General features: G+C 34.6%; 1 protein-coding gene across 5 annotated transcripts in view; it reads right to left on the bottom strand.

Annotated features, from left to right (window-relative positions):
• The window catches only part of LOC122220141 (cytochrome b5 reductase 4), a 93,715-nt gene that overhangs the window by 30,904 nt on the left and 48,806 nt on the right, over positions 1–14,005 (bottom strand). For all 5 annotated transcript variants that reach the window (XM_042939275.1, XM_042939277.1, XM_042939278.1 and 2 more), the window contains exons 7-10: positions 13,289–13,346; positions 11,455–11,548; positions 8,021–8,053; positions 5,224–5,346 (exon numbers count right to left, since the gene is read on the bottom strand). In XM_042939275.1, the coding sequence (XP_042795209.1) occupies positions 5,224–5,346; positions 8,021–8,053; positions 11,455–11,548; positions 13,289–13,346 (308 nt within the window). The remainder of the gene's footprint in view (positions 1–5,223; positions 5,347–8,020; positions 8,054–11,454; positions 11,549–13,288; positions 13,347–14,005) is intronic.

Here is a 14,005-nt window from a genome sequence, read left to right as displayed (position 1 = left end):
TCACTTCCTAATAACTTTGTAATGCCTAAACATTAGATAGTAGAGACTAAAATTTAATCTCTATTAAAAAAAGAGTTTTCCAAGCAAGTAAGAGCCAAAGGAGTTCATGATCACTAAACTAGCCTTACAAGAAATGTTAGAGAGACTTCATTAAGCTGGTACGAAATGGCACTAATTAGTAGCAAGAAAATATATGAAAGTATAAATTTCATCGGTAAAGGTAAATATATAACAAAGGTAGTAGATTAATCACTTATAAAGCTAGTATGAAGGTTAATGATAAAAGTGATAAAAACAACTGCAACTTCAATAATTACTTAAGGTTTACACAAGAAAAAAGTTCTTGTTAAATGTAACATCAAAAATGTAGAGTTGTAGAATGCATTCAAACTTGTTATCAATTTAAAATAGACCATTACAAATATAGATTTTTGTATGTAAGCCTCATTCATGGTAACCATAAAGCAAAAACCTACAGTGTAAACACTAAAGATAACAAAAAAGGAATCTACATATAATACTAAGGAAAGTCATCAAATCCTAACGGAAGAGAGCAAGAAGAAAGGAACTACAAAACAATCAGAAAACAATTAACAAGATGGCAAAAAGTACATACCTATCAATAATCATTTTAATGTAAATAGACTAAATTCTCCAGTCAAAAGGCATAGAGCGGCTGAATGGATTAAAAAACAGGATCCATCTAAACACTGCCTATAAGAGACTCACTTCAGATAGACACATACAGATAGAAAGCAAAGGAATGAAAAAAGGAATTTCCATGCAAATGGAAACCCAAAGAAAGCTGAGTTGGCTATACTTCTATCACACAAAATAGACTTCAAAACCAAGACCCTAATCAGAGACAAAGACAGCATTATATAATGATAAAGGGGTCAATCCAAAAAGAGGATATAACATTTGTAAATATTATATACCCAACAGAGGTTAGAGTATCTAAATATATAAAACAAATATTAACAGACCTAATTGGGAGAAATTGACAATACATTAATAGTAATGGACTTGGATATGCCACTTACACCGGAAAGGAAATCAATGAGGAAACACTGGCCTTAAATGACACATTAGGCCAAACTGATTTAATAGATATATACAGAACACTCCACCCAAAAACAATAAAATATGCATTCTTCTCAAGTGCACACAGAACATATGTTAGGCCACAGAACAAATTTTAAATCATATCAAACACCTTCTCCAACTATAATGGTATGAAACTAGAAATCAATTACAAGAACAAAAGTGAAAAATTCACAGATGTGTGGAGATGAAACAGCATGCTTGAACAATCAATGGGTCAACAAATAAAAGAAGAAATCAAAAAAACTTTGAGACAAATGAAAAGGAAATACAACATATCAAAATATGGGATACAGCAAAAGCAGTTTTCTAAAGGGAATTTCATAGTACCAAATGCCTACCTCAATAAATGAAAACAATCTCAAAAAAACAACCTAACTTCATATATCAAGGAACCAGAACAAAAAGAATAAATGAAGCACTAAGATAGTAGAAGGAAAAAAACATTAAATATCAGAGCAGAAATACATGAAACAGAGACTAAAAACACAATAAAAGAGATCAATGAAACTAAGAATTGGTTCTTTAAAAAGATAAATAAAATTGGATAACCATTAGCTAGACTTAAAAAAAAAATTAGGGCTCAAATAAAATCAGAAAAAAAGAGATGATATTACAACTGGTACCACAGAAATGTAAAAGATCATAAAAGAATTCTATGAATAATTATACACCAACAAGTTGGACAACCTATGGGATGTATTTAAATTCCTAGAAACGTACAATCTTTTAGGACCTAATCATGAAAAAACAGAAATTCTGAATGAACCAATTACTAGTAAGGACTGAATCAGTAATTTAAAAACCTGCCAACAAACAAAGTCCAGGCCAGATATCTTCACTGGTGAATAATACCAAACATTTAAAGAAAAATTAATACCAATCCTTCCCAAAAAAAGAAAAGGAAGGAATGCTTCTTAACTCATTTTACAAGGCTAGTATTACCCTAATACGAGACAAGGACACCAGAAGAGATGAAAATTACAGAACCAATACCATGATGAACATAAATGTAAAAATCCTCAACAAAATATTAACAAACTGATCTCAACAATACATTAAAATGATTATACACCATGGTAAAGAAGGATTTATTCTAGGGATACAAGAATGGTTCATCATCTACAAACCAATCAATGTGATACACTACATTAATAAATGGGAGACAGAAACCATATGATTATCTCAACAGATGCAGAAAAAGCATTTCACAAAATTTAACACTCATTTATAATAAAAAAACAAAGTGGGTAGAGAGGGAACACACCTCAACATTAATAAAGGCTGCTAATGACAAGCTCACAGCTAAAATCATATTCAATGGTAAAAAGCTGGTCAGGAACAAGAGAAGGATGCTGACTCTCCCACTTTTATTCAACATAATATTGGAAGTCCCAGCCAGAGCAAGAAAAAGAAATAAAAAATACCCAAATCAGAAATGAAGAAGTAAAACTGTCACTATTTGTAGATGACATATTACATATTTAAAAAAACCCTAAAGATTCTACCAAAAAACTGTTAGAAATAATAATTGATGTTACAGGATACGAAATCAATATACAAAAAAAAATATGTTGCATTTCTGTACACTAATAATGAACTATCAGAAAGAGAAATTGAGAAAACAATCTCATTTAAAATTGTATCACAAAGAATAAAACCTAGGAATTTAACCAAGATGGTAAAAGACCTGTAGTCTGAAAAGTATAAGATATAGATGGTAAAAACTGAAGATGATACAAATGGAAGGAAATACTATGCTCATGAATTGGAAGAATCCACAAAAATTGTTAAAATGTCCATACTCCCCCAAACAATCTACACATTCAGTGTAATCACTGTCAAAATACCAATAGCATGTTTCACAGACCTAGAACAAATAATCCTAAAATTTGTATGAAATCACACAAAAAAATAGCCAAAGCAATCTTAAGCAATCTTAAATCTTAAGAAAGAAAGCTAGAGGTACCATACTCCCCTTTTTCACTATTCTACAAAACTATGGTAAACAAAACAATATGGTAGTCATAAAAACAGACATATAAATCAATGGAAGATTATAGCCCAGAAATAAACCTACACATATATGTAAATTAATTTATGACAAAGGAGGCAAGAATATACACAATGGGGAAAGGACAGTCCCTTTAGGTAAATGGTGCTGGGAAAACTGGACAGCCATATACGAAATAATGAAACTAGACTAGTATCTTATAACATATACGAAAACTAAAGTAGATTAAAGACTTGAATGTAAGACCTGTGACAAGAAGAAGAAGAAACCAGATGGTAAGCTACTTGCGATCCTGGCAATGATTTTTTGGAGCTGACATCAAAGGCAACAAAAGCAAAATTAAAGTTAGACGCTACATCAAACTAAAAAGCTTCTACAAGGGGCCCCTGGGTTAAGTCAGTTAAGCATCTGACTTCGGCTCAGGTCACGGTCTTGCAATTTGTGAGTTCGAGCCTCACGTCGGGCTCTGTGCTGACAGTGTAGGCCTGCTCTGGATCCTCTGTCCCCTCTCTCTGCCCCTCCTCTCTGCTTGCTCACTCTCTCAAAAATAAATAAAATAAACTTTTAAAATAAAATAAAAAGCTTCTACAATAATAGAAAACTACCAACAAAATGAAAAGGCAACCTGCTGAATGGGAGACAATATTTGCAAATCATATATGTGATAAAGGGTTAAGATCCAAAATATATAAAGAACTCATGCAACTCAATGGCAAAAACACAATCTGATTAAAAAATAGATTAAAATCTAAAAATAAAATTCAGGGAACCTAAAGAGACATTTTCCAAAGAAGGCATACAAATGGTCAACAGGTGCATAAAAAGGTACTCAGCATCACCAATCATCAGGGAAATGCAAATCAAAACCACAATGAGCTGTCACCTCACACCTCTGAGAACTGACATTCTCAAAAACACAAAATAAGAGTTGCATAAGGGTACCCTTGTGCACTGTTGGTGGGAATCTGAATTGGTGCAGCCACTATGGGAAACAGAATGGAGTTTGTCAAAAAATTAAAAATACAACTACCATATGATCCAGTATTCCACTTCTAAGTATTTATCTGAAGAAAACAAAAATATAAAATATTAATATAAAAAGACACATGCACCTCCCCATAGCCAAGATATGGAAACAAGTTAAGTGTCCACTGATAGATGAATGGATAAAGAAGATGTGGTATATATATTTATATACATACATACACACCACACACATACATATACATACACACGGTATACCATCCAGCTGTTTTAAAAAAGAATAAAGCCTTGTCAGCTTGTCATTTGGACAATATGGATGGACCCTAAGGATATTATGCTAAGTGAAAAAAGTCAGATAGAGAAAGACAAACATATATGATTTCTTTTATATGTGGAATCTAAAAATCAAAACAAAACAAATAAACCCAAGCTCACTGATACAGAAAACAAATTAGTGGCTGTCAGAGGCAGGGGTCAGGGTTGGGAAACATGGGAGAATGGGTTAAAAGCTAAATAAATCATGGGGATATAATTTACTACATGGTGACTAATAGTACAGTAATGAATATTTGAAAGTTGCTAAGTAAGTAGCTCTTAAAAGAGCTCATCACAAGAAAAAAATCTGTCGGTGACAGATGTTAACTAGACTTACTGTGATGATCATTTCATAGTGTATACAAATATCGAATCATTACATTACACACCAGAAACTAGTATATGTTATATGTCAATTATACCTCAATAAAAGAAAACAAAGAGGAGAGGCGCCTGGGTGGCTCAGTTGGTTAAACAGCCAGTGTCGGCTCAGGTCATGATCTTGGGGTTCATGAGTTCGAGCCCCATGTCAGGCTCTGTGCTGACAGCTCGGAGCCTGGAGCCTGCTTTGCATTCTGTGTCTCGCTCTCTCTCTGTCCCTCCCCTGCTTACACTCTGTCTCTTTCTCTCTCTTAAATAAATAAACACTAAAAAATTTTTTTTAAAAAAAGGAGTAAAAAAGACACTATGTTCTTTCTCAACTTCTTAAAGGTTCATCTCAAAATGGCCTTCCAAATTCTGGTACAGTTGTACTACTGACAAAATATTTTCATGAACACAGGACTCAAAATAACAGCACAGCATACCTGTATCTTTCTTTAGAATAAGCGAATTATGATTCTCGAGGGGGTGACCAAGACGTTTCCAAGAAGCATTCTCTTTTTTCTTTAGGACAATTTCTATTTTTCCCACATTCTCAACAACCCGCACTGAAAAGATAAATTCCATTTGTATTCATTGAAAGTAAATATAATACATTATTCTAAAATCAATCTTTCTCAAACAATACAAATGTCCTGATCTGATAGGAATAACAGGGATCATTAGTAAGACTTTGTATACATATCAAAATTGTTTATGCCTTAAGTGATGTTAAATCCAGTTTAATTTACTTTATGATTCAAGTTAACTTCTTTCAAACTGATTTATCAAGGGCCAAACTAATACGTATTGACAGTTCTCATATAAGCTCAAATATAGACATGGCAAGTAATTAACACATAGCTAAAAACCAAAACAAAAAAGGAAGGGGCTGGCTGACATATAAATTAGTCATTGAATGGACTCATAAGAGCAAATTTAATTTATTTATACTCTTAACATTTCTCAATTGAGATTTGAGAGGTTCTTATGATTAAATTCAGTAGATCAACACTGAGCCTAGTAAACACAGAAAAAGCCTCATGAATCACTAAAAAGTGCATATGAATCTTAAATAATTAAAAACCCTTTACATTATCTTTTTATTTTTGACTTTTTAAGATAGTGCAGAATATATGGGTATAATAATGAGATATAGACTTTACATATTGATAAAATTTTATGAATTGAATATGCTTTTGAAGACCTAAAGTATATTTCATTTTGTGTTTAGAAACATTCTATTCTTTTTCATTGTAAACACATAATTCAATAGCAATTTAACAATAACTTTTTAAGATAGATTAGTCAAATACATTCATTTCAATGAGCATTCATTGATTTGAAGCTTAACAAATACGGAAACATGGTCCTTGACTTTATACAATTTACAGAGTTTACTATGTTATATGGAAAAAAAGAATGCACAGAACCAGTATAGGGTACTCTGACAGTACTTTAAAACAGGAAAGGACTAATATTTAAAAAAGTATATATATTTACAGATATATGTGTACATATCTCTAATGAAGTATTCAGCCTTAAAAAAAAAAAAAAAAAAAAGGAAATCCTTCCATTTGCAACAAAATGGATGAACCTGGAGGCATTATGCTAAATGAAATAAGCCAGACAGAGAAGACAAATGCTGCATGGTATCACTTATATGTAGAGTCTTAAAAAAAAGAAAAAAAAAAAAGAAAAAAGAAAAGGTCATGTACTCCTATAAGCAGAGAGTAGAATGGTGGTTGCCAGTAGCTAAGGGTAGGGTGTGGGGAGAAGATGACAAAAGCATACAAACTTTCAGTTAAGATATGAATAAGGTCTGAAGATCTAATGTATAATTATGGTAACTACAGTTGATAATACTGTTCAATTCCAATTTGCTAAGACAGTGGAACTTAAGTGTTCTCACCTACACACAAACAGTAAATATGTGAGGTGATGGATGTGTTAACTCGATTTTTGGAATTCTCTTACAATGTATACATATATCAAATCATCATGCAATTAAATATATTATAATTTTGTCATTTATACCTCAATAAAGCTAAAAGCAAAGGACAAAAACCCAAAAAACCACCATTCTATGAATCTTATGTTATTAACAGCTTTGTAAAATCCACATTGCACTTTTATATGCAGAAAAATTCATAATTTAATAAGCTCTGTTAACATTACGTATTTAAGCAGTGTGGAGGTTCCTCAGAAAATTAAAAATAGACCTACCCTATGACCCAGCAATAGCACTGCTAGGAATTTATCCAAGGGATACAGGAGTACTGATGCATAGGGGCACCTGTACCCCAATGTTTATAGCGGCACTCTCAACAATAGCCAAATTATGGAAAGAGCCTAAATGTCCATCAACTGATGAATGGATAAAGAAATTGTGGTTTATATACACAATGGAATACTACGTGGCAATGAGAAAAAATGAAATATGGCCTTTTGTAGCAACGTGGATGGAACTGGAGAGTGTGATGCTAAGTGAAATAAGCCATACAGAGAAAGACAGATACCATATGGTTTCACTCTTATGTGGATCCTGAGAAACATAACAGAAACCCATGGGGGAGGGGAAGGAAAAAAAAAAAAAAAGAGGTTAGAGTGGGAGAGAGCCAAAGCATTAGAGACTGTTAAAAACTGAGAACAAACTGAGGGTTGATGGGGGGTGGGAGGGAGGGCAGGGTGGGAGGGAGGGCAGGGTGGGTGATGGGTATTGAGGAGGGCACCTTTTGGGATGAGCACTGGGTGTTGTATGGAAACCAATTTGACAGTAAATTTCATATATTAAAAAATAAAATTAAAAAAAAAAAAAAAAAAAAAAAAAAAAAAAAAAAAAAACATTACGTATTTAAATATATACACCTAAGAAAAATTTGTCTGGTCCAGTATATTTAACAGGCTGCATGTCAGGAGTGGGGTGGAGATAAGGAGGGAAGGAAGAATGGAAAGAAGACAGGAATTTTTTTCTAAGGAGAGAAAAAGGAAAGGGTAGAGAGATGAAAGGAATAAGGGGAAATTAAAGAGGGAGAAAAAACCTGGCAGAATATATTTATAAACATTAACATATTTGTTCATAAAGAAAATGTCACATCTTTGTTTTGTAATATGAAAATATACATATGAAGAATAAGACAAATGCTGATTTTTCTCCTCCTTTCCCTCTCTCTCTCCCCTGTGTGCGTGTGTGTGTGTGTGTGTGTGTGCATGCATACGTGTAATTATTTTTTGGTAGCTTACCAGAAAAATCTTCTTCAATTTCATGGCTTAGTTCTAGGAAAGAAAAATATGTTAGTTAAAATCCAACTTCAATTCATACAGTCTATGAACACCATGTAAGATCATTTAAATGGTTCTTTTATGCACTGTTTCAAATCTCTCAAGGTAAGTAAAACATTGAGAGCCAGGAGAAAGAAACTGCACAACCAAAATGTCAAAGTATTTAAATATAAATACACTTTTTCAACTTCTCAATTTCTCTCCCTACTGAAGAGCAAATACTCAATTGCCAACAAGTAGGTAACCCACACTAGTCCAAAGTATGGTCCCAGACTGCCGTCCCTACAGACCAAGACAGGAGGACGGTGGGAAGGCGTGCAGCACCTGAAGCGTGCGTGCTCTCAGTGTGAGCACAAGCATGGGTGTGTATATGGGCCTGGCTTGGGTCTGGCTTAGTTCTTCCTTTCTCATTGTTCTCTGAGGTTGAATATTCATTCAGTTATTGAAAGAAAATTACTGAGTATGTATTACTTTCTAGGCTTTATGGATACAACAGTTAATGAAAGAAAAACCACTGCCCTTATGGAAATTATGTTCCAGAAGGAGGAGATGGAAGAAATATTTTCACAGACATCTGCTTCAAACTTCACTGTGTTAACAAGGCTATCTGGAACTTACAATTCTGCATTAGTCCTTCCAATCCAATATCAGCATCCAAAAGTATTTTTTTTGCAATATTTTGGAGTAAAAAATGTGACTATTTTTGACTGTGGAATTTTTTTTTCTTTTGTATTGTGTGCTACAATATTGTTAGCTACAGTGTGAACAAAATTAGCCATAAAGTATTTGAAACATAATAGATGGTGGCAAGGAGGTTTTACTTAAAGAAAAATCATGCAGTGCTAATGAGTAGTGTATACTTTTCTAGATACCAGAGTGTTTGTTTAAAATTCTTCCCCAAGAGGCAATATACATTAGGTCTCATGCTAAGAAAAAATAGGGCAGGTTATTTCTAGAAGAAAAGTTTAAGGTTCCAGTCTGATTAACCTACCGAATGGAGAAAATAGGAAAGAAAAAACATTTTTCTACTCTGATCAAATTCAGGACTGAAGGTATTTCATTAATACAGTAAAAGAGTGAATACTGCAACCTCATCAAAATAAAAAGCTTCTGCACAGCGAAGGAAACAATTGGCAGAACTAAAAGGCAACCGACAGAATGGGAGAAGCTATTTGCAAGCGACATATCAGATAAAGGGTTAGTGTCCAAAATCTATAAAGAACTTATCAAACTCAACACCCAAAAAACAAATAATCCAGTGAAGAAAGGGGCAAAAGACATGAATAGACACTTCTCCAAAGAAGACATCCACATGGCCAACCGACACAGGAAAAAATGCTCCACATCACTCATCATCAGGGAAATACAAATCAAAACCACAATGAGATACTACCTGACACCTGTCAGAACGGCTAACATTAACAACTCAGGCAACAACAGATGTTGGCGAGGATGTGGAGAAAGAGGATCTCTTTTGCATTGTTGGTGGGAATGTAAGCTGGTGCAGCCACGCTGGAAAACAGTATGGAGGTTCCTCAAAAAACTAAAAATAAAACTACCCTACAACCTGGCAATTGCACTACTAGGTATTTATTCAAGGGATACAGGTGTGCTGTTTCGAAGGGACACATGCACCCCCATGTTTATAGCAGCACTATCAACAATAGCCAAAGTATGGAAAGAGCCCAAATGTCCATCAATGGATGAATGGATAAAGAAGATGTGGTATATAAATACAATGGAGTATTACCCGGCAATCAAAAGTATGAAAACTTGCCATTTGCAACTATGTGGATGGAACTGGAGGGTATTATGCTAAGTGAAATTAGTCAGAGAAAAGACAAATATCATATGACTTCACTCATATGAGGACTTTAAGGGACAAAACAGATGAACATAAGGGAAGGGAAACAAAAATAATATAAAAACAGGGAGGGGGACAAAACAGAAGAGACTCATAAATATGGAGAACAAACTGAGGGTTACTGGAGGGGTTGTGGGAGGGGGGATGGGCTAAATGAGTAAGGGGCACTAAAGAATCTACTCCTGAAATCATTGTTGCACTATATGCTAACTAATTTGGATGTAAATTAAAAAAACCCAAAAACTAAAATTAAAAAAAGGAAAGAGTCAGGAAAAAAAAATACAGTAAGGCAGCAAACAGAATCCCGAGTCACCCAAGGTCTGGAGAATCAGTCTCTGTTTTGCAAAAGTAAATGATGTTCTTCATATAAGAATGACTGCTTAAGGGGCGCCTGGGTGGCTCAGGTGGTTAAGCGTCTGACTTCAGCTCAGATCATGATCTCACACTCTGAGTTCGAGCCCTGCGTTGGGCTCTGTGCTGACAGCTCAGAGCCTAGAGCCTGTTTCAGATTCTGTCTCCCCCTCTCTCTGCCCCTCCCCTGCTCATGCTCTGTCTCTGTCTCAAAAATAAATAAAAACATTTAAAAAAAATTTTTTTAAAAAGAATGACTGCTTAAAGCATAATTTTCTTATTGTTGTTGTTTGTTTCTTTTCTAACTAGAACAATATCGCCTTCACTGGAGCAGAAAAGGGTGAAATCCTAGAGTCATTATGGGTGAAATGTGGATTAAGAATCTGGCATCTTTGGGGTGCCTGGGTGGCTCAAACTGTTAAGTGTCTGACTTTGGCCCAGGTCATGATCTCATGGTTGGTGGGTTTGAGCCCCACATCAGCCTCTGTGCTGACAGCTCAGAGCCCAGAGCCTGCTTTGGAATCTGTGATTCCCTCTCTCTCCACCCTTCCCTGCTCACCCTTTGTCTCTCTCTGTCTCTCAAAAAATAAATAAATGTTTAAAAAAAATTTTTTTTTAAAATCTGGCATCTTTGGTTCTAGATTTTAGTTCTGGTTTCTTTCTTTTGATCTTTAATTTCTCAAAGCAGACAGAGTGAATTGTACGTTATGAAGGAACAGGTTATGAAGGAACAGGCAGCTGAGGGATACAATACAACTTTACAGTCCACGCTGTTTTGGTGCCACCTTGCACTTCCCATGGTGGAGCTGGCAAAAAAAACAGGCCAATGAAATGAGCACTTAGTGATGGCTGTTCTAGGAGCATGGGACAGGTCTCCAGAGATTTTTTTGCAGATATCAAGTAAAAGACATTTAACAAAGCCAGGGCAACAAATATTTCATATCATTACTGGCTTTGATTGCACTGAATTGTTTAAACTTGGGAAAGGTGAGGTCAGGCTGCCATTTGCCTGCACTGTTGTTAGTGTAAAGAAAAAATAGAAAAAAGATAAAACAAAAATGACAAAACAAAATGACAACATCAGATAAAATATTTTTGCTACCTAGAGTGTAGACCAAGTTTATTGCCAGAATTAAGGGAAACTGGAGTTGTTTCCATTAATAAAGAATAAAGTACTTACCAACGTGTATAATATATGAATAATCCTTGATAAGTATTTCTGCTCTAAAGGAATCATCCTGATGATCAACTATTACTGAGTCTAGATTAATATCCTTAAACAGAAAGCAGAAAGAGAAAGATTAAAAAGTAAAATTTGCCCCAAATTTCTATAACTACTATACTTTTAAGATGATCAGTGGATGTTCATATGGCTTTATCTATCTATCTATCTATCTATCTATCTATCTATCTATCTATCTATCTATCTATCTATCTTTTTGCTCCACACTGTCAGTCCAGACCTCTAACTCACAAAACTGTGAGATCATGACCTGAGCTGAGATCAAGAGTTGGACACTTAACCAACTGAGCCACCCAGGCACCCCCATAAGGCATTTCTTTATAGAACCCACAAGGTGAATAAATACTACTCCTGTTTTTTCTCTCTCATACAACCTAGTTCTCCTTCAAAGCACATATTGCAATTTTAATTATATATTTGTTTCTGCTTAATATCTATCTCACCCACTCATCTCTAAGCTCTGAATGTATGAGACTGTCAAGAATATTGCCTGGCACCTAGTAAGTGCTCAGTAGATATTTATTGAATAAATACTCTGGAAAAAATTAGAATCAGACCAGAAATCAAGATATGTATCTTCATTTTAATCTTTTTACTACTACATGATGCTGTGCAAATTACACAACCTCTTGACTTCAGCTTTCTAGACAGCTCTAATTTCTACATAGCCTTGGTACAAGTTATTGTGACACCTATCATGTATACTGTATAATGCATGCATTATTCCACATAGAAATCTTCCCCCTTCCCTTAATCATTCATCCTCTGTGCCTCACTGACATTACCAATGGGAGCAGACCCCAACCTCCTTAGGCCATGGCCTCTTGGTTTTGGACTGTGTGATGAGGAGACAATACAGAGAAAGAGTGGAAGCGGTTCTGGCAGTGCCTCTGGTCCTCTTGGCTGTATCAAGCAGATTACCATCACTCCTGTTGTCACATCATGCTGCAACAGTCAGAGGAACTCACAGCTCATCTGTGGTTCTGCTACTGCAGAAGTAGCATGCATTCTCAGAAATCCCTAGCTGCCAGAACTTGTCTTTAAATTTACATGGTTCCTCCAGTGTGAGAACCTTGCCAGTTGCTGAAGGATGTGTTTGCAGATGTTGTAAGTTGTCTGTGTATTGATCTGATTTCTCAGATGCAAGCCCCATGAAAGCCAAGTATGTACATATCTAGCCCATCATTAGATCCCTGAATTCTAAAATAGTGCTGCAAATAAAGCAGAAATTCAATACGTACTTAGTAAATCAATTAACCCCTTAATTTTAGTTTCAAGAGGGTGTCTGAATCCCATTAGTGTTTTAAGCATACTAAACCAAGTATCATAGTCTCTACTGTCCTTCAAATTCCAATTTATGCACAAGAAATTAGTTCTTACAATGAAGTTAACTGGGATTCTCACTTTTGTTATCCATGCTTACACACACACACACACACACACACACACACAGATGCGTGTGTGCGTGGAAAATACATAAAATACTTTGTAGTCTAGCTTTTTTTAAGACGCTATAGCATGGCTGTTAAGAGTATATACTCTGGAGCCAGGCTGCCTGGGTTCAAACTGCTAGATCTGCCATTTACTGTGTGACATTGGGTAAATTACTTAATCTTTCTGTTTTCCCCATGTATAAAACAGGGATAACAAAAGGATCTACTCCATGGAGTTACCGTGAGTAAATAAGTTAATAATATAAAAAGAGTGCTTAGAAAATAGCTGGCATTTATTAAGACTTCACTTTTTTTCTGATTTTAAAGACATTGTTTACCTTCTGCTTAGTATATATTACAATAGTCACTGAAGAGTCTGTCTGGAACCAGTCATAGCTATAAAATATTAAAAGAATGAATAATTATATCAATAATTGTACAGTAACACATATTAAGTCATTAAATATGTGATTTAAAAAATATATGGCTTAAAAATATGCAATATGACAACATAAGTATATGATTTTAAATATGCAGCTTAAAATCTATAGTGAAAAATATATTTCTCTAGGTAAACTTTGTTCTAAATAATGGGGGTAGGCCTTACAATTAGGGGGTAATTGTTCCAACTTGGATTGAAACAAACAATACCCTTGAAAAGATACTTTTTAGAAAGGTTACACATTATATTAAAATCTTTTACATAAGAGCAGTAACACAACATACTTTCTTAAGAAGCATGACAAAATCTACATGCTTATTACCTTCACTCCTCCCTATCACAAATATATTATTATCAAGATTAATAATTCATCAAGGTCTTTTAATGGTTCAACAGTAAAAGTTAAGGTAAAACCAAGTCTTCCATTTTGTAATAGATGTTCATTAAACTGATACTGTTTTTGCACTTATTATAAATATAAGGACACCCTGGGGTAAATCCTAGAGGAGATTTCCTTATGCCCGTAAGTTAAAATTGCATATGAAATACTTTAATAAATCTAACAAATATAGCAGGATGCTATTATATTATAGACTGGCAGTGGGGAGAAAGG

Source organism: Panthera leo, chromosome B2 (genome assembly GCF_018350215.1).
Source record: "Panthera leo isolate Ple1 chromosome B2, P.leo_Ple1_pat1.1, whole genome shotgun sequence".
NCBI lineage: Eukaryota > Metazoa > Chordata > Mammalia > Carnivora > Felidae > Panthera > Panthera leo.
Note: the sequence above shows the minus strand (reverse complement) of the source record. Positions and strands in the feature narration are given on the sequence as shown.